The 25,970-nt window shown below is 58.1% G+C and overlaps 3 protein-coding genes across 10 annotated transcripts in view; 1 reads left to right on the top strand and 2 right to left on the bottom strand.

Annotated features, from left to right (window-relative positions):
• Positions 1–19: 19 nt before the first annotated feature.
• On the bottom strand, positions 20–4,664 carry FASTK (Fas activated serine/threonine kinase). Of its 5 annotated transcripts, none has more exons than XM_060156360.1 (10): positions 4,475–4,664; positions 3,256–3,678; positions 2,581–2,760; positions 2,322–2,461; positions 1,279–1,492; positions 1,018–1,177; positions 708–799; positions 512–626; positions 324–438; positions 20–231 (listed from the first exon to the last, which is right to left on the bottom strand). In XM_060156360.1, exons 1-10 carry the CDS (start codon positions 4,554–4,556, stop codon positions 124–126), a joined length of 1,629 nt encoding a protein of 542 aa, XP_060012343.1. In that variant the 5' UTR covers positions 4,557–4,664; the 3' UTR covers positions 20–123. The 5 variants fall into 5 exon arrangements, with proteins under 5 accessions (XP_060012343.1, XP_060012344.1, XP_060012342.1 ...); XM_060156361.1 differs by lacking the exon at positions 4,475–4,664 and adding an exon at positions 4,220–4,451 and having other exon boundaries at positions 1,018–1,132; XM_060156359.1 differs by lacking the exon at positions 4,475–4,664 and adding an exon at positions 4,220–4,450 and having other exon boundaries at positions 1,024–1,177.
• A 246-nt stretch (positions 4,665–4,910) lies between these two features.
• Positions 4,911–7,479, bottom strand: TMUB1 (transmembrane and ubiquitin like domain containing 1). Its single transcript, XM_060155885.1, has 3 exons — positions 7,323–7,479; positions 6,023–6,441; positions 4,911–5,725 (listed from the first exon to the last, which is right to left on the bottom strand). Exons 2-3 carry the CDS (start codon positions 6,409–6,411, stop codon positions 5,374–5,376), a joined length of 741 nt encoding a protein of 246 aa, XP_060011868.1. The 5' UTR covers positions 6,412–6,441; positions 7,323–7,479; the 3' UTR covers positions 4,911–5,373.
• Positions 7,480–10,447: 2,968 nt separating this feature from the next.
• AGAP3 (ArfGAP with GTPase domain, ankyrin repeat and PH domain 3) overlaps positions 10,448–25,970 on the top strand; it is a 56,417-nt gene continuing 40,894 nt past the window's right edge. For all 4 annotated transcript variants that reach the window (XM_060156349.1, XM_060156347.1, XM_060156355.1 and 1 more), the window contains exon 1: positions 10,448–10,772. In XM_060156349.1, coding sequence (XP_060012332.1) covers positions 10,448–10,772 — 325 coding nt within the window. The remainder of the gene's footprint in view (positions 10,773–25,970) is intronic.

The raw sequence follows: 25,970 nt of genomic DNA, 5'->3' as shown, positions 1-25,970 counted from the left end.
CCAGAAACGAGATGTGCAATGGGGAAGGAAAGGAACTTTAATGACAAATCAAAGCAGAGGGAGCCAAAGTGCAAACTGTCCATCCCCCAATGGGGGGGCCATCCTGAACCCATGTGCACGCCCTCACCCCCCTTCAGGCCCCCAGCGGAGGCCCAGGGCCTGAAGCTTCTGCCTCAGGTAGCTCTTGAGCTGGGGCAGGCCTCTCTGTGACTCCAGTTCCTCAAAGGGTAGCTGCAGGGGGAGAGGGTCGCAGGTTACCCCAGGGCCTGGCCGGCCAGGGGAGGGGTACTAGCTGAGTGTGTGGGCGTGGGGAGGGCTCTCACCGGCAGGAGCTGGTAGCCCATCAGGCCCAGATGCCGCTCCCGCAGAGCCCGTGAGCCCAGCAGCACTCTGCCATCCCGGCAGAAATGCCACCGTTCCCGCAGCATCAGTACCACCCTGGAGGAGAAGTGACTGGTTCAGAGCTGCTGTCTATGAAGGCAGGCAAGGCTCTCCCACCCTCTTCCCTTACCTTTGGGCAGGGTCACGGGTTGTGTAGGGACAGGACCGGGGAGGATATGGTAGGAAGGGGTCCTGGGTTCTCACGGGGAGCACAGCACCAGAGCTGCTGACACAGAGCAGGAAGTCTGCAGGGCATGGAGAGAGAGAGCTGCTGGCCTTCAGCGAGGCTCCGCGTCCTGGCGAGCCGCCGGCCGCCCGGAGCTCACCTGTGCGGTAGCCTGGAGGCACGGTCAGGTCCTGCCGGTACTTCTCCTCCCCCAGCAGCTGGCGCAGCCCCTCGGCTACTATATCCTTGTGACTGAGGGGGAGAGGAACACCGGTATCAGGAAAGCCCCCAAGACACTGGTTCTAGCTCCCTCCTGCCTAGTTCCACGGCCCCGGGAAATGCCTTTGCTGCTCCGCTCTTTCTGACTGCCTAGGGCGCAGCAGCACACACAGAACACGGTGCCCCGGGTTGGCCTACCCCGCGCTTCTCGCGGGCCGCTCCCCTCCCCTCCCCAAAGCTGCCCCATCCACCTGTACTTGCAACGGGCACGGTCGGTGATGAGTGGCTGGGGGAAGATGGGCACTTGTTGCCTTCGGGGAAGGCGGGGACCCCGATATCCTGGGAGCTCCAGCTCCACGGCCGTGTCTAGCAGGGAGAGGTAGCGCCGCACAATCAGGGCGTGAGGGGTGCCTGCAGGAAAGCAGCACAAGGCTTACTGGGTTGCACACCCCCACCCTGCTTCCCCTGCCCACTGGCTCCCCGGGACCCTGCCAGCCCTCCAGTCCGCGCACCACTGATGTGGCTGATGAAACCTGGGGAAAAAACAAAGTGCAGGGCTCGGAAGGGCAGGCACCGCAGCTGACACAGTGACATCAAGATGTTGACAGTTGCCAGGGGGGCTGCCCCTGCTTCCCGAGCCAGGATCCTCTCAAGGCAGGGCATGAACTGCTCTTCCAGAGGCAGGTAGTTCAGTCGCCCAAAGGGCAGGACCAACTTCTGTACCACCTGCGGAGCAAGGGCAGCCCATCACCCAGCGCGAAGCGGTTCTCCAGTATCCTTTACAAGCTGGACCTCAGGGAGGCTTGGCCTGCAAGCTTACAGCATCACCATAAAGGCAGAACAATCCCTCTACACACACACCAGAAGCTCAACAGTGTAAGCACTGCTTGAGCTCCACGCGATTTGTCTTCAAACAAGCAGAGGAGACGTGGCTGTGGGTTCTGTCCCTGAAGACTTAGCAGAGTGGGATCAACCAAGTTAAGACAGGGGCTGAGAGTGTTTGCGGGGCTTCCCTGGCGGCACAGTGGTTGAGAATCTGCCTGCCGATGCAGGGGACACGGGTTCGAGCCCTGGCCTGGGAGGATCCCACATGCCGCGGAGCAACGAGGCCCGTGAGCCATGGCCGCTGAGCCTGCACATCCGGAGCCTGTGCTCCGCAACGGGAGAGGCCGCCATAGTGAGAGGCCCGCGCACCGCAATGAAGAGTGGCCCCCACTTGCCACAACTAGAGAAAGCCCTCGCACAGAAACGAAGACCCAACACAGCCAAAAATAATCAAATAACTTAATAAACTCCTACCCCCAACATCATCTTTAAGAAAAAAAAAAGAGTGTTTGGAGAAGTGCCGACAACCCAGACATACATGCTGGGGAGCTGGACAAGCCAGCGAGGGTGTGAGCAAAGGTGGAACCCCACGGGAAAGAGCAGAGAGCCTAACTGGGTTGTCTGCTGCAGATAGAAGCAGCCAATCAGGCTGGGTGGGGGTTAGGCCTGCCAGGTGTCTTAGGATGGGATGAGTAGGAGAGGAGCATGGGAAGGTGGGAGGTAATCCCACCTTGCTGTTGAGCTGGGCTTCCTGGGCCACCAGGAAGTGGGCAATGGCTTCCAGAAGCTGGGGCTCCCGCAACCGGTGGCGGGCCAAGTGCTGGGCCAGGAGCACCATCACGTGGGGCGTCAGTTCCTCTGGCCTGGCCTCTGCGAAGAACAGCTCATCACACCGGACCCTCAGGTCAGACCTCAACTAGATTCCACCAGACACCACCTGCCTCCGACTCAGCTCCCCTCCTCCCATGAACCTTAACCCCCTCCAGCACCTGCCAGGCTGCGGATGAGGTGATGCTGTGGATGCCGCTGGAAGCGGGGGCAGCTGAGAGCAGCTTCCAACCTTAGCCCACCGCGAAGGACAGGCTGCAGAGGGGGAGGTGGCTTCGGAGGGAGGCGGAACCTTTGCTCCTGCTCCAGGGCACACACCAGGGGCCCATCTGATGGGAAGCCTGAGGAGGAGAGGGTCAGAGGAGGCAGACCTAGCAACCGGGAGTTGCTCTGCTCTGCTCCAGTCCTGGTTTAGTTAATGAATCCCCAATCCTTCTCATCTCTGTTTTCTGGGCTGGAAGGTTTGCTACAGAGCACGTGGAAACACTAGAGAAATGTGAGATATCACGTGCACTAAGGTATCAGAACAGTCTGTGGGGAAGGCCTTATACAAAGAAGGCAAGTGAGTTCTCATCTCTTGCCAGTGGTAACAAATTGCAGGGGCTTCCTAGAGCGCTGTATTAGAAGGGACCTGGGGTGGCACCCTAGCTAAGCTGCAACACCTGCTGCTTGACTCGTGATGTCTGCCACGGATACAGGGGAGCAGCAGCAAGTGTGGCGGCGTATGTGCCGTTCCTGGCAAGGCCGAGGGGTGCGTTCTGTCCGCGATCTCGGGTCCTCTGCTGTTTCTCTATTCTTCCGTTAACGCCCACCCACCCCCCAGACACCGTCCTCACCAAGTAAGACTGCAAGGTGCAGACACACGTGGATGGTGTGAATGTCAAAGGAGGGGCAGTTTCGGATGATGAGCTGACTCAAGTCCTGAAGTGTGGCCTGCTCCACAGGAGGGGGTCGTGGCTGAGACCCCAAGAGCTGGCCCAGGCGACGGAGTGCCACAGGGTAGTGGTGGGCGCGCACCTTGGTGGGGTTCTGGCCCAGCCAGCGCAGCAGCTCCCCAGGGCTCCTCGCCTGTTCCAGAAGCCGCTGCAACCCCTGCACAGGGCCTGCATGGGGGGCTCCTCCAGGAGGCCGGTCTCCCCATTTGTTGGGCCCCAGACAGTAGGGCTGTACTGGTGGGAGCAGCAGCAGGCCAGACAGCCGAGCACTGGAGGCCTGGGCAGAGAGCAGGACTCGAAGCATGGAGTTGGGTGATGGAGACCCTGAGGGGTGGCCCAGAAAAGGGGGTGAGGTATTCTCCAACGGTGAGAAAGACCAGCTATCTACTCCTCACCTCGCTCCCCATCCGGTGGAGCCTGGGGTCAGAGCAACCCTGACTCATGTTCACCCTTCTTTGTGACTGCTCTGCTCCACTTCCCAACCCGCCCCTCTCTGCCTTCTTCCATCCTCTGAAACAGCAATCGTAATCCTTCAGTGTGCTCAGCGTAGGGATATTTACAAAGCAATTCCACATGCATTATCCCCTCTCGTCCTCCTTACAGGCCTATGAGGAGGAAGGCAGGGCTGGCATTACCTCGATTTCACAGGTGGAGAAACCAAGGCCCAGAGAGGCGAGGGGGTTACGTTAAGCCCGAGGTCACGAATCTGGTTAGTGGTCGCGCCCAGCCTGGAGCCCAGCTCGCCGCGACGATACGCCCTCCCGACCACCTCCCCCTCCCGCAGGAGGCGGCGGCGGCACAGAGGGTGGAGCGCGGGCTCCGCAGCCGGACGGTCCTGGGTTCCATGCTGGGTGCTCCCACTTACCAGCTGCGTGACCTTGGACAAGTGGCTTCGTCTCTCTGCCCAAGTCTCCTCGCCCGTGAAACGAGAACGCAGGGCCCACCTTGGAGGGCGCCCGTGGAGCCCGAGGGCTCAGCTTTGCCATGGCGCGGAGTCGGCGGTGTCAGGGCCCTCCCCCAACGCCCACCCGGCCCGGGGATGCCAGGAGACCGTGGGCACGGTCGCCAACACCAACTCCCGCCGCCCTCCCGCGGCCCGCCCCGCAGGCACCACCCCTACATGGCTCCCCAGGCCCCGCGCAGATCGCTCCCTCGGTCGGTCTCGGGGCCCGGGGGCCGAGCTCCCCCCGCGGCCTCCTCATCAGGGGGGCACCGAGTCCGCCATCTTCCCAGCAGCCCCCGGATCGCCGCCCAGACGCCAACCGCGGCACAGTCCTCGGCCAGCAAAGACGTGGCTCCCGTCAGTCCCCGCGCTCCAGGTCGCCGCGCGCCCCGCCCCCTGCTTCCGGGAAGCTGCGCGCGCGATGGGGCGGGGCCGGGGCGGGGCCAAAGGGCTAGGGGGCTGAAGCTGGGATGAAAAGGTGACGGGCAGTCAGCGGCCGGGCTGGGCAGGTTGGGCAGAGCGAAGTGCCCGGTCGGCGCCCTTCATGCCTTGTCTCCCAGTGGGCAAGAGCTCCCCGGCCCCCGGGCCCGCACACGCAGACATACACCAAGGGTGAAAACTTCACAGTTATTTAATCTGCACATGTTCCAGAGAACCCCCTCCACCCCTCCCAGCTCCCCTTCTCCAGCCCCTCAGTCTTTGAGTCCCTAAATCAGCCCAAGGAGCTGTCAGGGACTAGAGGTGGCTGGATTCTCAGGCAGAACACTAAGAAGGGCCCAGGGGCGTGGCCCGGCTGTGCCCAGGGCCCAGGCAGCGACAGCAGCTGTCTGACCCGGAGGAGCCGACTGTTGGTGGGCGCTGAGGGCCAGCTGCCCTGGGGGGCGGCCCAGAGCCGTGGAGGTCGCAGGGAGGGGCCTCCGCTGGCCCCCGGAGTGCTCTGCGGCGCAGGGCTGGGCTCCAGGGTAGTGGGAAGAGGCAGGTCGGAGAGGCAGGCCTGGGCAGACAGCAACTCCCACCGTGTCGTGGGGAGCAAGGTCCGGAGGGGCCAGCAACACTGCCAAGAGCCCGTGGAGGCACTACGGGCGGTACATGGCAAAGGCCAGGAGACTGAGGAGCAGGGTGAAGCCGGCCAGACCCAGAGTGGCGGTCAGGGGAAAGAAGGGCCGGTACTGGATCTGGCAGTACCAGAGCAGCAGCAGCAGCAGAAGCAGCAGGGGCAGCAGCAGGCTGCCTACTTCCAGCCCGGAGGGGCCTGGCTCTGACCCCGGTGGGCACGGTGGGTGTGAGGGACCCACCCGAGTGGACACGTGGCAGTGGAGAACACAGTTGGGAGGGAGGTGAAGGCTGCCCAGGGTCTGGGTGTCGTCTCCTAACAGTTGCCCTTGGTAGATGAGTCGCACGTGCTGTTCCCGGCCAGGAAATTGGGTCCTGAGGAGAGAGCGACCTGGGTAATAGAGCAGGTCTCAGGCAATCCTGGCCCCTTGCCCGTAATAACTCTCCCACCCTCACCTCTGTCCTCCACCTACCACCCAAGTCAGGGCCTCTAAGGGGGCCCCTCCTGCTTCAGGGGAACAATACGGTGTGTGATTTGGGGGCCTCAGTTCCCTCATCTATAAACGGAGGGATAAGTCTCAGATATTGATATCCTCAGTGGCCCTTCTAGGTCTGTGATCATTCCCACCCCACTCTTTAGCACTTTATTCCTGTCCTCTCTTCCCGGCTTACCTTTTCAGGGAGCCAATGGTGTCATGGGGCCAGGCCCTGGCCACCTGCTCTGAATCGTTGAGGAATTTCAGCCGAAGTACTAGGGGCTCCTGGGGGGAGTCTGGAGGTGGCGGTGTTGCTGGGAGCCCCACGCCAGGTTCTGGCTGTGCAGCCTGACCTCTGTGTCTCAGGCTGGGGGTCTCAGCTCCTGGGGCCTCCCCTCTGATGCTGTCGGTGACTGCCATGGCTTCGCTGGGCTGTGTCGGTGCTGGGGTCCCTGACGGCTGGGGCAGTGGATCAGCGCCCTCGGCAGTGTGTGTTGAGACCCAGGCGAGAGCCAGCACCAGAAGGCAGGCAAGCACCGCGAAAAGGATGGTCACCTCATCACCCACCCCTTCGATCAGGGCCATGGCACCTGCCTTGCCCGCTGCGCTACCGAGCTGGAGAGGCACAAAGAACCCATGAGGGGCTGGCTCACCCGCCAGGAGCCCTCTGAACTTCGGGGGGGCTCCTGACCCCCCCACCACAACTCTCCCACAGTCCTCAGACCTCTGCCCACATACCCGAGCCCCACCGTGGGACACGGACCGCTCTGACACCCAGTTACCCCAAACTTGCCCCATGTACCCCTTCCCATCACCAAATCCCAAGTCCTAATTTTTTGTAACCTGAGATCAGGTCTTCAACCAGCTGCCCAATTCACCCAAACCCTATTCCGAGGTCAGGGCCTTGACCTTCTAAGCGACTCTCCCCTAAATTCAACCTCCACCAAACTTCACCCCAAAGCTGACCTATTCTTCCCGTCTAGGTCATCCCAAAGTTTATCTACTCCTTCGTCTATTTCACCCCAAGCTTATCTACTCTTCCGTCGCTGAAGTTTCTCCAAGGGGGAAGAAGAAGGTCTCTCCACACACACACCTCCCGGTTACCATTTACCCAAACCCCGACCCGCGGCACGGGACCGCTTCCCAAGGCTTCCCCACGCCAAAAGTCAAACTGCGCCCTTTGGCAAACTGGAACCTCCGAGGGCTGCCACCCCCCACCCAACTCGGCCCCTCCTGGTGCACTCAAACCCCACCCCGAGGCGGCCCGACCCCGCGCCTCCTCTGGAAGCCTCTCCAAACTCAGCCTGCTGCAGGACCCCAGATCTCGGCCGGGAATCCGAGACTTCGCCCTCCCCACCCTGATCCTCTATCACCCCTCCCATCTTCCCGCCCCCCACACCCACCCCCGAGTGGCGGGAGGGCGATCCCGGGGCGGGGCGAGCGGGGGCCAGCTGAGGTGGCGGCGGGGTGGGTACGGTCAAGGCGCAGGGACTCACCGCCTGGCTCCGCCAGCCCCATAGCGGACCCTCAGGCACTTCCGGGCGGGAGGTGGCGAGGTCGCAGACACCTGAAGGCACCCCCCCCCCCCGCCTTCCCCGCTGCCGCTGCGCCGCCGCCGCAGCCCGGAGTATTGTGGGTCTTGTAGTCCGGCGCGGTGAGCAGTCCCCGCCCTCCGCCCTGCGGACCCACGTGCGGGCTCGGCTGCCGGGTCTCGGTGCCCGCAAATCGCTGAGGGGCTGGTGGGGGCGTGTCTGGGGGTTGTTCCAGCCCGCAGAGGTTTTGGGCGGCAGCAGCATCCTCCCCCTCCCCCTCGGGCAGCCAGGGCATGTATCACTCCAGAAACTAGCGTCAGCTGGAGCGTGTCAGAGCACCGGTGTTTCGAGATACAGCCTTTGGGGAGCTCAGGTGGACCCTACCCCGGCCTACTCTTAAGTCAGAGTGGACGCCGGAAGGCATCCTGGACCCTCCAAATTGACTCTTCAGCCCAGAGCCCAGTAGCCTTGGGCTGCCCCACCAGGCTGGCTGAGGATATCCATCTTCAGGGCTGGCCACCGCAGCTTGGGCTGCCTTATTTACCTGGTCCCCTTCTCCACTTTGCCCCTGTAAGACTGTGCAAGAAGCATGGACTTTGGAACCTGGCACAAATGCTGATCCCTTATCCCGTGCTTATCAACTATATGACCTTGTGTGCGTTATTGAATCTCTTTGAACCTAAATTTCTTCGTTCCTAAAACATACCTCATAAGACAATTGTAAGGAAAAAATTAGGTGTTTTATTAAACAAGTGTGAAAACTATGTAGGGGATCTGTCACACAGCGATATTTGTTCACTTGGTATTAGAACACTTCCTCCACCCAAATCTGGCCTCAGAAATTAGGTCCCTAGAGTATTGCTGTACAGGGGATGTTGAGCCTCGGCCTGGCCCGGGCCAGTTAATTTCCATGGGTTTTCCCTCCCTCTGGGCTTCTATAGCCACAGAGAGGCACAGAGATCTTACATCCTAGATTGTATAGACCAGTCTTGATTAAAAGTAATGCACCCTAGTGTTCTGACAGCAAATGCTTACTTGTGGGAGCAAGCACTCCAAATGTTGCCTTGGGACAGTCAGTTTAGATTTATAATATAAAGAACTAACTTATTTCTAGTTCCTTCCTTCCCATTTATTCATTTATTCTAGAAATATTTTTTAAATGTATACTATGTGCTGGGCACTGGGTGAGATGCTGGGAGTACAGTGAATCAGACTCTATCCCTGCCCTCTTGTCGCTCATATACTAATAAAGGAGACAAGTAGCCCACCAGTGCTAAAACAGGAATGTGCTGGCTGCCGGGGCAACATTTCTGAGGGACTCTTTACCCTCAACAGCTCTACTGGGAGGTACCTGGTGCAACTGCTTGATGTCAATTCTAACTAAGCTTCTAAAAGATATGTTAGATATTGCTCTTAGACTTACAGAACATAGGGTAGGTGATTTGTTCAACCACTATATTTTGCAGATGAAGCCCAGAGAGGGTGCAAGACATTCTGAAGGTCAAGCAGGTACGTAGAACCCACATCCCTCAGGAGTTTGGGAGGCCCCCGGTGTTGATTAGCTCGCACCAGCTTCTTTGGAAGGTACAAGAAACTTAGGAATGGTGACTGGGTTGGTACTGGGGTAGAGTTGTGTAGGTAGCTGAATGGTGGGCAACTTTTTGCTGGGAAAAGACCCAGCTTGGCCTGGGAAGTGGAAGGATAGGTAAAAAGGATGACTGTGCCGGAGGACGTCGGGGTGTAGCCCTGGCAGGCTGATTGGCTGGGACCAGTGCTCTGCAAATGCCCCCTCTTATGGGGTTCAGAAAAGTTGGGGGGGGTGGCTAGCAGAACTGCATACAGCTTTAGCAATGGGGATGCAGAGGAACTAGGACGTTGAGGGAACTCCCTGGCCCCAGGAGTGGACAGGAACACAGTATAGACAAGGGAGAGAGGACAAAGAAAATTGAGACAGTCATGTGGACTCTGGTGCGTGTCTTGAATGGGGTGAGTGGGAAAGAAGGCACAATATTTGATTCCTTTCTCTTCTTCCTTCCCCCTTTCAGTGGGGTCCAGCTGTGTTCACTGGTCCTCTCCCGGTCCGGCAGTGGGTGTCTTTTTGGAGAGGCTGGAAGATAAGTGTGGGGACGCTGTTGTTTAAAGTGTCATTTCCAAGGGCCCCGCAGATGAAGCTCTCCTCAGGAAGAACTGGAAATAGAATCCGGGAATGCAGATTTCCAGCCTAGGTGCTGCAGCCGGCAATGGAGAGTCCAGGCAGGGCCTAAGAGAGAACCCTGGGTCGGCGTGGTCTCTAGGGTTGACCTCAGGGCCCTGGGACAGGGGAGCCTGTGCCGCACTGAAGGCAGGGCGTTGTAAGGGAGGCGCAACTGGGCCTGGCCTGGCGACCCTCCTCGGCCAATCAGCCGCGTTCATCAGTACCCTCGGGCGCAGGGCACTGTGCGGGCGCTGCCCAGAGATCGGACGCCCCACCCAGACCAGCGCAGGGAGGCGAAAGCGACAGCCGGGGCCGGGAGGGGGGCAGTGCAGCTGTCCTCTCGAAGCGAGGGGCCCTCGCGGCGGGTGTAGGTGGGGCCTGGAGAGGAGGCGGAAGGGCCGAAGCTGGGTGGGAGGGGCCCGGCCGCTGGGGCTGGAGCGCGCGGCTCGGGGGTGGAGGCTGCAGAGCCAGCGAGCAAAGCGAGGGGCGGGGGCGCTGGGGCCCGCGCGCAGGAGGGGCGGGGGCGGGGGCGGCGGGGAGGGGGGCTCGGGCTGCGTGTGCTGGAGCCGGCGGGGGCGGCGGTGCGTGCGCATGACGCGGGGGGAGGGCCCGGGCCGCGCGCTCCCGGTCCCGTTGTTGTTGCCGCTGGAGGCTGCTCCCAGGCAGCGGGATCGCGGCGCCGGGAAGCGCCCGGCAGCGGTGGCCACAGCGTGCGCGGCGGCGCCTCCCGGCCTCGGCCCCCGGCCCCCGGCCCCATGCACTAGCCCCGCGCCGCCGGCTCCTTAGTCCCGGCCCCGCCAGCCCCGCGCGCCCGCCCGCCCGCCGCCGCTGCCGCTGCCGCCGCGCCGCCCAGGGATCCGGCCGGGCCCGCCTCGGGCCCCGCGGCTCCGGAACCATGAACTTCCAGGCGGGCGGGGGGCAGAGCCCGCAGCAGCAGCCGAGCCTGGCGGCGCCGGGGGGCGGCGGCGGCGGCGGCGCGGGGGGCGGCGGGCAGTTCGGCGGCGCAGGGCCGGGGGCCGGGGGCGGCGGCGGCCCCTCGCAGCAGCTGGCCGGCGGGCCTCCCCAGCAGTTCGCGCTCTCCAACTCGGCGGCCATCCGGGCCGAGATCCAGCGCTTCGAGTCCGTGCATCCCAATATCTACGCCATCTACGACCTGATCGAGCGCATCGAGGACCTGGCGCTGCAGAACCAGATCCGGGAGCACGTCATTTCCATCGAGGGTGAGCTGAGCCGGGGGCTGCGGGAGCTGGGGCGCGGTGGCTTCTCCGGCGCCGGCCGGGGCCTTTGCTGGCCCGTTCCGGCCACGCTCTCCCCGTTGGGGGTCCTCGCGCGCCTGAGGTCGGGGCCACGCGGTTTGCTGATCGCTGGCGCTGCAAAGCCGGCGGCCAGGCTTCGCCATTTCTCGTCCGGGAACACTTTGGGGCTGGGGGCAGGTCCCGTGCCAGGGGACAGGTTTTCTGATCTTAGTGCTCCAGGGCGTGAGGGTGGTGTCGCTCCGGGGACGGGTGCGCTCGGAACCACAGAGGTTCTGGGGTCCAGAGGCCAGGTCTGGTCAGGCATGGCCGGGTAGGGTGGGCGCGGCGGAGGGCCTCGGCGGGCCGGGAGGTGGGGCCGCTGCCGGAGAGGCGTCTCAGCCGCTGTCCCGGCCCTGCCCGCAGCGGAGCGGTGGATCGGAGCCTCCCGTTAGTGGATGGCAACATTCCCGGGCCCAGCGCCCGCGGGTCCCGGAGGGTGGCGCTCGCCGAGGCTCGCTCTCCCGACGCACACCCTCCACGCTGCCGCGGCCCGGCGGGCGCGGGCCAGGCCTGGCGCGGGGCTTGGGCGCCGGGGCCGCGTGGGAAGCCCCGGCCGGACCAGCGGCGCGTTCGCTGGGTCCCCCGCGCGCCGGGCACCCGCCGCTGCTCTCCAGGGAGCCGCTCGAGAGGCGGGCTCGGGGCTGGTGGGCGCTGACCGACCTCCAGGGACACAGCGCCAGGCGTCGGGGACTAGAACCCCGGGCCACTGAGCTGCCCAGCGCTCCTTTCTCTAGGCTCTCGGGCCCTGGACTTCGGCTACTGAGGGGCAGAGGAAGTGGGTGCACGCTGCTGGCAGATGTACCACGACCCCGGGTGTGGTGGGGACGGGCAGCACCGGCAGACACCCCAGCGGCGTGGTGACCTTTGAACGCATGTGGGGCAGATGGGCCTGGCCCTGGGCCATCTGCTTCCTCCTCCGGCTCCATTTGCAGGGGGACGCCCACCAGCAGGTGGTGGGTTCGGAAATGCAGGAAGAGTGCAAGGCCTTTTGCTGATGACTTGGAGTTGTGGGCAGGGCCCTGTCCAGTACTTGGGCCTCAGAGTTAGGGCCGCACTCCCATCTTTCTCTCATTGTGTGAGGCTCTTGGGGGTGTCCTTCACCTGAACACCCCGTTTCTGCTTTCAGAGGTCCCCGTGGCTGAGGAAGGCATAGTTGGTCTTTTGGGGGTAGGGGAACCCAGTTTAGAGCTGGGGTCCTGCTCTTTTCGTGTAGCATTCCCGTCTGCCTTCTTTCTGTCCTTTTCCCAGCTCTCTCGCATCGCATCTCTTTCCTCTGAAGGCTGAGTTCACTGTGAACTAATTAGGTGACAGAAAAAAACTCATTAGCATGGATCTGAGTAAATGGCCTGAATCATCGGTGTGGCTGGGGACCAGGAGATGGCATTTGTGTGAGCCAGGGGCCCCAAAGAGAGGAGATGACCAATATTTCCTCCTAGATCTGAAGGGGTGGGGGGTGGGGGGAAGAAATGCCATTCCCTGCAGCTTCCCTGTTTCCCCAGAGGAAGTAAGTTCCTGACCGCACCAAGATGCCTCCCCCACCCCTCACAGCCCCTTTTGGAGGGGGTGGGACAGCCCCAGGAGGGGTGAGGGATGGCGTCCAGAGCAGGGAGAGGCAGAATTGGCCGGATTCCACGTCTAACTCCCGCTTCCTTAACAGTACCCCCGCCCCCCGAGCTCAGGAGGTCTCTGGCCCGGCATCTTCCGTTGATGTGGAGGCCAGAGTTCCTGGGACATACTTGGGTTTTCACCCCCATCTTGAATTCAACACGATAGGCGGAATTTCCCCTTAGAGCCCTCCCCCGTGACCAGCTTCCCCATTGCGGTTTGGAAGTACCCCACATTCCGTCTGCTTAGCCTGGAAGCTTGGTATCACCATTGCGGATCCTGGGACCCAGTGTTTCATTGTCACCAGGGCCCAGCTGCTCCTCACACATCCGTTCCCAGCTCTCCTGGTCCCTACTTCCCTGCTCTTTCTTGGCAAGACCTCCCACCTCTTTCTTCTTCTCCCCTTTTTTTTTCCAGCCTCTCTCTTGGAACCCATCTTATTACCCACCTCACTCTTGCTTTCCCACTCCTGTCGCCCCAGCTTTTCTGCTGTAGGCAGGCATCAAAAAAAAAAAAAAAATCCAGAAAACTCCTTCTCCGATTTCTGCCGTATATCCTTCCTCTCCCCATCTGCCAAACCATATTGCCGCCGTCCTGCAAAGCGGCGTCGGCACCTTCTCTCTCTGTGGAGGGAGGGCAGCAGCTTCTCTGGCGGGCGTTTCCCTGCTCACTCTCTGAGCCTGACCGAGGCCCCTGCCAGGGCCCAGCGGACTTGGGTCGAGACTGTTACATAAACACATTCATCGCCTGGGAGGCTGATCCTATGTTTACTAGGGGTGAGCCTCTTAGGGGAAAGGGATGACATTTTCCTAGTGTGTAAGAAGCCTCATTCAGTAATACTTTAGTGAAGGGTGCGTTTGAGCTTTGAAGGTGACTGCGGAGATGCGGTCGGGATGCATTTGGGACTGAGGAAGCGTGGTGGCACCTTGCCCTCCTGTATTCTCTCTGTCTGCTTCTGTCAGCCCCTCTCACCCCGTGGCCAGGGCAGGAAGAAGCAGAGGAACTTTGAGCTTTCCTGTGTTTCAGGACAGGATCTGGAGGGAGGGAGTTCCTTTTCCCACCAAAGTCCAAGGAAAGAGAAAACCTGTCCACCCTACGGTCTTAAGGAACGAGCGGAATGTCACCAGGAGCTGGGACGGAGGCATAGACAGCCTACTGCGTGCGGAGCCCTTGAGCCACTCTCACCTCCCTGGTGGGTACACCGAGGCTCAGAGGAGCGAGGGACCTGCAGCGAGGGGTGCTCTCGGGGCTTGCTCGGGTGTCCTGGCTGTGTCCTAGAAAGAGGACACGAAGGAACCAGGCCTTGGTCCAGATGGGGGACAGTCTGGGCATACAGAACGCAGGGGTGCTGGGCCAAGTGAGCCGGAAGCCAGGATGAGGTGTTGGGAGAAGCAGCCCTTGGGGTCCCAGCAGGTGGCCTGGAAAGGCAGGCTTGTCCCTGAGTCGATGTGAGCCCGGGGAGGTCTGCCCAAGGGGAGGCCCGCATGGAGGGCCTGGAAGCGGACTGTGGCCCCGGGAGGCTACTGCTGCGGCAGGAACCCGGCTTTGTCAACTGGGTGACTTGTTCCCTTGGCCCTTGGTTTTCCCCCAGGGGTTTTTAAGCAGTGAAATTCCTCGGAGAGGCACCGTCTGCCTGCCCCTGTGGGCTCCGGGCTTGGTAACATTCTGAAAGGACTCAGGTAAAAAGAGGTGCGGGTTTTCCTGTCTGGTTCAAAATTAGGCTGAAGAGAGAAGGGGGTCCGGACCTGTGGGCAGGGCAGTCGGAGGGGGCAGCCTCAGCATCTGCAGGCTTCCCTGCAGGCCTGCCCAGGGCTCTAGAGTTTGTCCCCTGTTTCGTCTGTGTGCTGTGACTAGATCCCAGCAACAGCGCTCTGATGCAGAGAGCAGAGTGGTGTGCGTTTTGGAGACAGAGAAGCCCTCTCCTGAGCTGATTCCCTTCTGCCTGCTCCTCGGGGTGGGCGTCCCCCAACCTGCTGCTAATTCTCGCCTGTGGGACTTGCTCAAGTCTGCGTTTCTGAGGCTCCCTCCCGTGGGTTCGGGATGGGGGCCCAGGGATCTGCATTTGTAACTTCCCCGGCCCCTTCTGGGAATTAGCTGGTTTGGAGAATGAGTGCCTGGTGGGGGACTGGTTATTTAGGACTTTGCACAGAAGAGCTCTAGGAGTTCTGAAAAAGAGGATATCAGTGTGGGTGCCAGTGGCCTGGGAAAGCTGCGTTTGTTCCAGATACATTTATTTAGCGCCTACTGTGTGGTCCAGTCGCATCTAGCGCAGTGGAGAGCAGGAGGGGAGAGAGGGGGCTGAGCCAGCGCTCTAGACCCTGGAGGTGAATGGATCAGCGTGTAGGAGGTGCCAGAGGGGGGATTGGGAGTGGCAGGAATAAAGGCCGGGTTTTAAGAAAAGCAGGGCGGAGACGAGAGACTGGGGAAGCCTTGTCAGGACCCCAAGCCGGAGGGAACTCGGGCAGCCTCGAGATGCAGCCTCCCCACCCCCCACTCAGTCCTCCTTCACTGCGCTCCAGCTCTCTGCCAGGTGGAAGGCACCGTATAGATAAGACGGTCCTCGCTGGTCAACACCCTGTGGCTGACACATACCCTAACTTTCCTCTACCAGTTATTTCTTTAACTGAATGTGTGCCTAGGCGCAGGGTCTGACAGGTGCTCCGTGCAGAGGGAACAGGTTGGCAAAGGCGGCAAGGGTCGGGGTTCGAGGAACAGCAGGCTGGTCTGCGTGCCTGGAGCGTTGAGTCCACGGGGGACAGGCGGGGGGACCCTGGTTCGGGAGTTTTGAATGCTTTATCCTGTATTAATTCACTTACACCTCACCTTGTTCCGGAAGACCATACGAGGGTGACCCTTAAGCCTGCAGGAGATGGGCTGTCACGAGAGGGTTGAAGTAGAAGCCAACCGGCAGGTCGTATTTGAGAGCCGGTTGCATTTGAGAACTTACTCTCTGTGCAGTGCCGGCTGGATCAGAGGGAGAAGGCCACGGGGAGAGCAGGCAGGAGAGGTGGATTAATGAGCTCTTAGTGTCCACGCCGTACATTTGACTGTGACCCCTCCCTAGCAGCTGTCAGTGGGCCTCTGGCCTCAGAACCTCAGGAATGGAGGGGGAAGGAGGCCCTAGCTTGGGGGAGGCAGGCCCGGGGCCCTGAGAACTCCTGTGTCTCCGCCCAGCATCTCCTGAACACCCACTTAGGTCCCTTTGGCTTGCCCCCATTCTCTTCTTAATATGCAGGTAACTCGAGATTAGTTGAACCAGAGAGCATTCCTCCTGACGCCTAGCCAACTTCCACCACGCAGGCCAGGGGTGAGGGGCAGCTAATTTTGGTGCATGGAGCTGAGCTCTAGGGTTATGGAAGCGGGAAGGGGAGGGGACCGGGATCTCCTGCTTTGAGGATGGGGACCATGGGCTGCGCAGTGTTCCACCAGTTAACATTCCTCACCTGCCTGCTGGAGATGGTCACGAGGCCTCTGCAATCCTTTGCAGTCTTCTCCGGTTTGCAGGTATCATCTCCATTTTGCAAATGAGATCTCCTAGGACTGAGACGGAGTCACTTCCCAAGGCCGCACAGGAGCGGCACAGCCGGGGACTCTGCCTGGTTTTCCACCTCCAGGCCTCGTGCTCCTCCCCTCACATGGATGGGCTGACTGAGCTTTGCTGGGCCAGGCTGGACACCCAGTCAGCCCTTCTGGGTGCCTCTCAGGCAAGGTTTTGACCTCGAGTTGAACTTTTGGAAGCTTTTAGAGTATCACTTAAGGGTGACCCCGAGCTCTTCTTTCCTGCCATGGTTTTCTTCTGAGTGTCTTGAATCCCCAACTGGCTCTTGGAGGGGGGCTCTCCCTTCTATGAGCAGCATGGATGTTGTGCGTAGGAGAAAGATGCTTGGTCAAGAAACACTCCAAAATATTTGAACATTTAAAAAATTTAAGTATATATATATATTTTTTTAATAACTTACTATTTTTAAAATTAATTAATTTTTGGCTACGTTGGGTCTTCATTGCTGCGCGTTGTCTTTCTCTAGTTGCGGTGAGCGGGGGCTACTCTTCGTTGTGGTGCGCGGGCTTCTCATTGCGGTGGCTTCTCTTATGGAGCACAGGCTCTAGGTGCGCGGACTTCAGTAGTTGTGGTGCGCGGGCTTCAGTAGTTGTGGCTCACGGGCTCTAGAGCGCAGGCTCAGTAGTTGTGGCTCACAGGCTCTAGAGCGCAGGCTCAGTAGTGTGGCTCACAGGTTCTAGAGTGCAGACTCAGTAGTTGTGGCGCACCGGCTCTAGAGCACAGGCTCAGTAGTTGTGGCGCATGGGCTTAGTTGCTCCGCGGCATGTGGGATCTTCCCGGACCAGGGCTTGAACCGGTGTCCCCTGCATTGGCCGGCGGATTCTTAACCACTGCGCCACCAGGGAAGCCCCTAAATATATGTTTAAATGACAGAAATTATGCATGCTGGTTATAACACATTCAAATGTGGAAAGGAAGTCGAAGAAATGTGTGTGCCCCCCACCCCTCTCCAAGGTACCTGCTGTTGTCTGTCTGTCTGATGGGTGTCTTTCCCATCTGCTTTCTCTCCTATATATATCTACTGTCTACTGCTCTATGATTGATGACACTCTTGGTGTTTTACAGCGAAAGTGGGACTTCTGTGGGAAATACTCCACTGGGAGAAGGGGAACCAGAGTCTCAGTTTCAAGAAAGGCATCTGCGTTCATGCACCCATCTGGCAGCTCCCTGCGGGGCAGTTGGGATACCTGGGTTCTCATTCCTGTTCTGCCACCGACTGGCTGTGAGAACTCGGGCAAGTCATAAAGGCGCCCCCAATCCCCCCGGCCTGTTCTCCTAGAACCCAGTTCTGGTTTCATCTGCACAGCTCGCTGTGACCCCGCCTTCGAGCATTTGGACCATCTCAGTCTTGGGTCCCTGGTCCAGGGAGGGCAGACTCCATTCAGTGGGAGGTTCTGAGGCTGCCTTCTTGTGCGCAGCATATGACACACGCTGCCCGGGAGCCCTCCAGGAGCTGGTCGTCGCCTCTGTTCCTGAGTTTCCTCAGGTAAGGAGGAGGGGTAGTGACAGTGTGATGGAGTTAGGCGCGGCGGGTGCCGACAGCGGTGCCTGGTACAGAGCGAGCGCGCAGTGCGTGCTCGTGGTGAGCTGAGGGGCTGCGTGCAGTTGATCCAAGTCTCCTGGTACCTAGATCTTTTCACACTTGTCTGATTATTTCCTTTGGACAAATTCCCAAGTGGAAGAAAACAGTGAGGCTGTCGGGCACGCACGACCTTTTGGGGACTTTCTCTGTGCGCCACACTGCCCTGCAGGAAGGCCCTTCCCGTTTCCCTGGGGCAGAGACTGCCTTTTCCCTGCCCACCCTGTCCACTTGAAAGGTGAAGAGAAATGATTTTTGTTGTTGTTTTATCTTGTGTGTATCTGATTACTAGTGAGAGTCAACATGAAACATAATGTTTTTGGTGGTTGTGTTTTGTTGAATTCCCGTCATATCCTTTATTCATCTTCCTCGTGGTTTGTTACTCTTTTTCTTAATTTGTGTAAGATAGTTTTGTTTTTGTTTTTGTTTTTTTTTGGCTGTGCGGCATGTGGGATCTTACTTCCCCCACCAGGGATTGAACCCACACCCCCTACAGTGGAAGCACAGCGTCTTGACCACTGGACTGCCAGGGAAGCCCCTGTGTAGGACAGTTTTAATATGCAAACATATATCAGGCGTACATTGCCGATTGCTGGAGGGGAGCTGGGGTCTTGATCTCTCTGGCGGCACTCTGGCCCTCCCGGGGCCCTGGGCACCGAGGTGAGTGAGCCCACAGCACATGGTCCCAGAGAGATGTCTATGCCTCTGCTGTTGTCGTGCCTGTTTATAGTGTGTATTTGCTTTCTCTTTCTTGTTTGTCAGCACCCCTCCTTGCCACTGTTGGTGCACCCGCCCACAGCAGTTTCTCTTTTGCCTTTTAATTTGATGCTTTGTTGCCTTGCGAACCTGGAGCCCAAGCTGGTAGAGTGGGATTCGAGCCCAGTCATGGCCTCTCCGTGTGTGTCTGTGGGTCTGTGTGTGCGGCAGGGCTGGGAGGCCGGGAGAGCTGGACCCCACTCGGGGCTCCTGCTCTGCTCCTGGTGGGAGCTCCCGGCCCCTCCTCTGTGTGTGGTCTCTTCCAGGGAGGGGCAGATGCACTTCCCTGCCCAGAGAACTTTTTTGGTTAAACAGACCCTAGGTGAAGGCCCTTTGCTAAGAAGCACTGGGATGATTTGGTGGCTTTCAGTCCCTCTGAAGCCCCACTCGTCCTGGTTATTGCTTCTAGACTCTTCTAGACTGTTTTAGGCTGGATGATGTGGTAGGATGGAGCCTGGTGTCATTCCTTCTCCGTCACAGTCTGTACAGGGTAGTGGGTACACCCGGCTCTGGAGCCAGGCTGCCTAGATGTACATTCCTAACACGTAGTAGTGGTGTAACCTTTCTGTGTCTTGGCTTCCTTGTTGGGTGAGTTCCGTAACCTTTCTGTGTCTTGGCTTCCTTGTTGCTCATATGAGTTTAACAAGCACCCATCTCATCGTGTAGGTGTGACAGTGAAGTATATTACCGCGTGCAAAGCTTTTAGACCAGCCCCGGCCCCTCGGAAGTGTTCACAGGGGCTCCAGCCTTTGCAGGGCTGTGGAGAGGACTCAGGGAGGGAGTGTCCCTCATGGCACCTGCAGCGGTGGCTCCCCAGTCATGCTCCCTGAACCCGAGCGGGCGAATGGGGGAACCTGGCGGGGCAGAGTTTGGGGTAAGTTGGCTTAGCCTGGCAGGCCCCAAGGAGGGGTGCCAGGTCCGGACTTGTCTGAAGTTCCAGCTGATTGGAGCAGACCCTGGCCCACAGCTGGTCACAAGGAGTGTGTCACACAGGCACCCAGCATTGCTTTCATCTGATTGCTTGCCCGTCGATTAAACTATTTCCTCTAATTCAGCACCAATTACACATGTGAGTCGTGTGTAAATTTAAATTTTCAACTAGCCATATTAAGAAAGCAAAAAAAAATTATCTTTAATAATGCGTTTTATTTAACCCATTGTATCTGAAATATTATCATTTCAATGCACAATTAACAAATTAATATAACGGGGCTTCCCTGGTGGCGCAGTGGTTAAGAATCCGCCTGGTTCGATCCCTGGTCCGGGAAGATCCCACATGCCGCGGAGCAACTAAGCTCGTGCGCCACAACTACTGAGCCTGCGCTCTGGAGCCCGCAAGCCACAACTACCGAAGCCCGCGCGCCTAGAGCCCGTGCTCCGTAACAAGAGAAGCCACCGCAGTGAGAAGCCTGTGCACTGCAAATGAAGAGTGGCCCCCGCTCACAGCAACTAGAGAAAGCCTGCGCACAGCAACGAAGACCCAACACAGCCAAAAATTAAATAAGATAAATAAATAAATTAATTAATTAATATAACAATTTTTAATGAGACATCTTACATTCTTTTCTCAACTAAGTCTTCAAACGGTGTTTCACCCGCTCAGTGCCTCTCCATTTGGACTGGCCGCATTTCAAGGGCTCAAGAGCCGTGCGTGGCCAGTGTCTCTGGTATTGGAAAAACAGCTCTAATTTTAGCCTATAAGGTAACAAAAGAATTCCTGTTCGTTGGAAAAATTGAATACAGAAGTATATCCTTTTGGATTCATCTTTCTAAAGTATCATATTAAAATTTTTTAAGTAACGTGCCTTTCACGTATATCCTGCCGTTTTCACTCAGTCATTCAACAAACACTCCTGAGTACCTGCTCAGGCCGTGGTGATGGGTAGCAGATAAATCTATTTAGAAGGGTTACTGAAGTCACAGTAGTTTTTTGTCGCCGTGGATTTTCTTCAAACGCGGAAGCACAACTGCTGCTGAGGGGGCTCGGCCCCGAAACGTGTTCCCGTCCAGGGGTTCTCAAGTTCTGGAACTGAGGTTCACACGGTTTTGCTCAAGGCGGAAGGTGGGGAGTGAGCCCAGACCCCGCTCTTTTGCAAGAAGCTGGAGGAGAGGGCGCGTGTCTGTTGGGGGGATCACGTCCAGGCTCTTGTTAGTCAGCGTCTTGGTTGAGAATGGGTTGCCCACGGGCCCCAGCGTGGATCATGTCCAGACTCTTGTTAGTCAGCGTCTTGGTTGAGAATGGGTTGCCCATGGGCCCCAGCGTGGCTCGCGTCACTTGGGTTTGGCGGTTTCATCCCACGTGGCTGCCGCTCTGCCCTACTTACGTCCCCGCCCGCCCCCTCTGCATCACAGCCCGAGGATAATCCTGAATTAGGGTGAGGCGAAGGGAGATGGCAGGGAAAGGCTATTCCATCTGCTTGGGGGCAAGGGCCGGTGGGCCCGACCTGGAGTGGACGTGCCGGACAGCGAGCCTGTTGCTGGGCAGAGCTCGTGTGAACAGCACAGTCCGTGGACTGGCTGGCCTCTGCGTATCCTCCTGATGCTTGATGGACTAAAGTGCTGGATTGTGAAGTGCAGACCACCAGGGAATAGGGTGCCGATTATTCAGGCCAGCCAGCCGGCCAGCCGTGCAGACTGTAAGCCCAGCCCTCGCTCTGTGGACCAGAGAGGGTGGAAGCCACCTACCAGGGATTCAAGGTCACTGCTGAGCAGCAGGGTGGTGAGGCCCCGGGCCTTTGCACTTCACCGTGGTACTCTCCTTCTAGCTCACAGGAGAGGTGGGCCGGGTGATCCCGGCCATGTCCCCTTCAGCCATGACCCACAGCAGTTGTGCCAGGATGTGTCACCAGCAAAGTCACAATATTCCCCTCACCGCATCCTGGTGTCTTAGGCAGGAGCTGTTTTTTGGAAGCTTTTTTTTTTTTTTTTGGTTTGTGTTTTGTCTTTACGCTGAGTAACATGTATATAATAGCGAAAATTTCGTAAACGTACACGTGCTCTCTGAAAACACATGGCACAGAATAAGGCCGCTCTCAGCCAGCAGCCTGGGTTGGCCTCCTTGCTCTGTCTCTCAGTCCACTTCCGGGCCCTGGAATAAGGAGACCTTCCCCTCCCCGCTCTGCTTGGAGATGAGATGTTTGTGGAGCCGCCCAGGAAGGAGCATCCTGTGGTGCTGCGTTCACCAACTCCCTCTGGTTAACCTTTGTCCGGGGAGCCAGCAGGGAACCTGCCAGTGGGCTGGGCTGGGCCGCTCTCTGCCTTTAGCAGGCCCTTGGTGACTGACATCTTGGATGGGATGTCCTGAGGCCCCTCCAGCCAACCCAGAGAAGACAGAGCCCATCACCCTGCAGAGCTCTCATTCTCTCCCAGGCTGTCACTCTCGGGTGGGGGGCGGACACGCCATCCTGAAACTGTGTTAACAGGCTCTCACCTCCCTTCCTGGGTATCCCCCATCCCCTGCCGGCTGTGGCCCTTGGGCCTCGCTTCTCTCGGTGGGCCCTGAGCGCACGGCAGCCCCTCCAGGGCCCTTACTTCCCTTTACCTGCGAGAAGAGCTGGGATCTAAACCTGCCTCTGTCCAGCTCCATCGCCCACCTTTCCCGTTCGAGGCTCTGGTCTGTTGGGTGTCCCTCCCCAGCCCCTAGTCTCCCCTGGCCTGGTCCCTCGTGGGGCCTGGAGCAGTGGGTGCTCTCCCCCCACTGGCCCCAAGCTGGTGTCGGCCTCATCTGCTGCTTTCCTCCTGGACACTGAGCCCATGGCCAGTGGGCCTCGGGCCCCCAGCCCAGTACCAGCCTGGCAGGTACCAGTGACCAAGGGCCCTCCCTGCTCTGTACCCAGCGCAGGGGCCCTGTTGGACCTGGAGGTGGCTCAGGGAGCCCTCGCCTGTATCACACTGCTCCGTCCCCTCCAGGGCCACGGTGCTGCCCGTGGGGTCCCCTCCCAGCCCGCTGGCCCCGAGCAGCCAAGGGCAGGGGGCCTGTGGGCTGTGAGGCCCCTGAGGTGGAGCTTTGCAGCCCCCAGAGCAGGGTGGGGCGGGGGCTGTCTGTGGAGGGGCCTAACTTCTCTCTCTGAGGCCTGTGCCTCCCCGCAGAGTCTGGGCCGCCAGCCTGTGCCTCGCCGGCACTGGGGTGACCAGGAGGAGGGGCGGTGCGTGGAGTTCTCTGGCCTCTTCCTCCAGGGCTCAGAGCTGGGCCAGAGCTGCTAGGTCCCCGAGAGCAAGGTGTCTTGCTTTCCGGCGTGTGCTTCTGACTGGTCGCCCTAAAACCCGCGACCTGCCCGGGGAGAAAGCTGCCCTGGGTTGCGGCCCCGGGAGGCGGCCACGTTCTGCCCCAACTGTGTGACCCTCGCCTGGCGACAGTGGGTGTGAGGCCAAGGGAGGGACACCGGCCACCACCTGTGTCTCTCCCATGGGTGCAGGGGGAACAGGCCCCATGCAGGTTCAGGGCAGTCAGTTGTGTCCACGTTGGGAGCACCAATGGCATAGATACGGAGACCCTGACCCAAGTCCAAACAGCTTAACACAGACCCACTGAGGGGGCAGGGTCCCCGGGGGGCACGGGAGAGAGTCCTTCCCCTCTGTCTGCAAGAGAAAATCCGTCCTGGAGAGTGAGGGCTGGGTGGTCCAGGCGGAGGGAGCTGTGTGCAGCCGTGGGGTGGGGGGAGGAGCGGGGAGGCCCTTCTGAATTCTGAACTGGGTGCCTTGGGCATTGCCACTGCCTTTCCTTCCAGGGTGCCCCCTGAACTCGATCAAGGGGAACATTGATTTCTGCGGCACGCGGGAGTACAGGTCCCAGTGCTGCCTGGTGCAGCCCAGCTGGGAGTGGGCTGCGTGGGGTGTCCCTCTGCTCCAAGCAGGAGAGGATGGGCTGGGTGATGCTGAGTTGGCACCGAAGAAAAATTGTGTTTCCGAAAGAGCGCGCCGCACGCCAGGGCCTCGATGGGGTTTCTACCCAGTGACCCAGCGTGGAGGGACGTGGGGGGAGCCCTGTGGCGTACCTGGCTGCTTTGATAGGCACCGCGAGGCGCTGTTTTACCAGAGTCGTGATTTTATTATGAAAATTGCTGGCGTAGCGTGTTTTTAAACTATTCAGATGCGCCACCCCACACTCCAGCACTTTGTTTGTGCTGCAGACATCGCAAGATTGACAGCTCTTGCTTCAGGTGCCAGGGAGCCGCAGGGTTCTGAGCGAAGGGTGGCTGCATCTCATCTGGCATCTCAGAAAGAACTCGAAAGAATAGCTTTCTGTTAGTGCTTATGTGCCAGGCTCTGCCCTCCGTGCTTGCTTGTCATTCTCGAGACATTCCTGGGGTGTTATCATCCCCATCTTGAAGATGAGGAGACTGACGCACCGAGATGTAGAGGAATTTGCCCGAGGTTGGTCGCCTCACAATGGCAGAGGCAGGACCCGGACCCGGGGAGTCCATTCTCAGATTCTGTGTTCCGAGCCGGCATGCGCTGCTGCACCACGAAAAAGATACAGCTCTTAAAAATACAGAAGAAAGTTAAAAGTGTATTGTCTAATCTTGGGATAAGAGGTATCCCCTTAAGCCAGACAGGAAACCCAGAATTTATAGAGGGAAAGACAGACAGATTTTTCCCCAAGCCTTTTTTTTTTTTTTTTTTTTGTGGTACGCGGGCCTCTCACTGCCGTGGCCCCTCCCGCCGCGGAGCACAGGCTCCGGACATGCAGGCCCAGCGGCCATGGCCCACGGGCCCAGCCACTCCGCAGCACGTGGGATCCCCCCGGACCGGGGCACGAACCCGCGTCCCCTGCATCGGCAGGCGGACTCCCAACCACTGCGCCACCAGGGAAGCCCTCCCCAAGCCTTTCGTTTTGAAAAATGACCACCTTGAATGATTCTTAGTTAACATTTACCCCATTTGCTTTCCCTCTGTTTCTCACACACACATATTTTGGTGGAGGTGATGGTCAGTAGTTGTGGATGCTTCCCGCCAAGCACTCCAGCAGGCATTTCCTACGAACAGTCCTTCTACATAACGTAGTACCAGTGTCACACCCAAAAAGATGAGTGAGAACTCTCAACCATCGTCGACTAGCTCATCCATAACCAGATGTCCTCAAGTAACCCCCACGGGGCTTATATAATAACCTCTTTGTTTTTCCAAATCAGGATGGGATCAGGACGGCACAGGATCCATCGTGATGCTTTTCCCCATCACACAGACTCTTTTTTTAATATTTAAAAAAATGTATTGAAGTATAGTTTATTTACAATGTTGTGTTAATTTCTGCTCTGCAGCAAAGTGACTCAGTTATATATAAATATATTCTTTTTCTTATTCTTTTCCATTATGGTTTATCACAGGATAATGAATATAGTTCCCTGTGCTTTACAATAGGAGTTGTTTATCCATCCTATATATAATGGTTTGCATCTACTAATCCCAAACTCCCAACCCTCCCTCCCCCACCCACACCTCCTTGGCCATCACAAGTCTGTTCTCTACGTGTGAGTCTGTTTCTGTTGCGTAGATAAGTTTGTTTGTGTAATGTTTTAGATTCCACATATAAGTGATATCATATGGCATTTGTCTTTCTCTTTCTGACTTACTTCACTTAGTATGATCATCTCTAGGTCCATCCATGTTGCTGCCGATGGCATTATTTTATTCTTTTTTTATATAAATTATTTTATTTTATTTTATTTATTTTGGCTGTGTTGGGTCTTTGTTGCTGCACGCGGGCTTTCTCTAGTTGTGGTGAGCGGGGGCTACTCTTGGTTGCGGTGCGCGGGCTTCTCATTGCGGTGGCTTCTCTTGTTGCGGAGCACGGGCTCTAGGCGCGTGGGCTCTAGTACTTGTGGCACATGGGCTCAGTAGCTGTGGCGCACGGGCTTAGTTGCTCCGCGGCATGTGGGATCTTCCTGGACCAGGGCTCGAACCAGTGTCCCCTGCAATGTCAGGCAGATTCTTAACTACTGCGCCACCAGGGAAGCCCCTCTTTTTTTTTTTTTTAGTACATCTTTATTGGAGTATAATTGCTTTACAATGCTGTGTTAGTTTCTGTTGTACAACAAAGTGAATTAGCCACATGCATACATATATCCCCATGTCCCCTCCCTCTTGAGCCTCCCTCCCACCCTCCCTATCGCACCCCTCTAGGTCTTCGCAAAGCACCGAGCTGATCTCCCTGTGCTATGCGGCTGCTTCCCTCTAGCTCTTTTACATTTCGTCGTGTATATACGTCGATGCTACTCTCACTTCGCCCCAGCATTCTTGTTTATGGCTGAGTAGTATCCCATTGTATATCTATACCACATCTTTATCCATTCATCTGTCGATGGACATTTAGGTTGCTTCCATGTCTTGGATATTGTGAATAGTGCTGCTATGAACATAGGGGTGCGTGTATCTTTTCGAATTATGGTTTCTCAGGCTATATGCCCAGTAGTGGGATTGCTGGGTCATATGGTAGCTCTATTTGTAGTTTTTTAAGGAACCTCCATACTGTCTTCCATAGTGGCTGCACCAACTTACATTCCCACCAACAGTGTTAAGAGGGTTCCCTTTTCTCCACACCCTCTCCAGCATTTATTATTTGTAGACTTCTCTTTTTTAATATAAATTTATTTATTTATTTATTTTTGGCTGTGTTGGGTCTTTG

This window comes from Lagenorhynchus albirostris, chromosome 8 (genome assembly GCF_949774975.1).
Source record: "Lagenorhynchus albirostris chromosome 8, mLagAlb1.1, whole genome shotgun sequence".
NCBI lineage: Eukaryota > Metazoa > Chordata > Mammalia > Artiodactyla > Delphinidae > Lagenorhynchus > Lagenorhynchus albirostris.
Note: the sequence above shows the minus strand (reverse complement) of the source record. Positions and strands in the feature narration are given on the sequence as shown.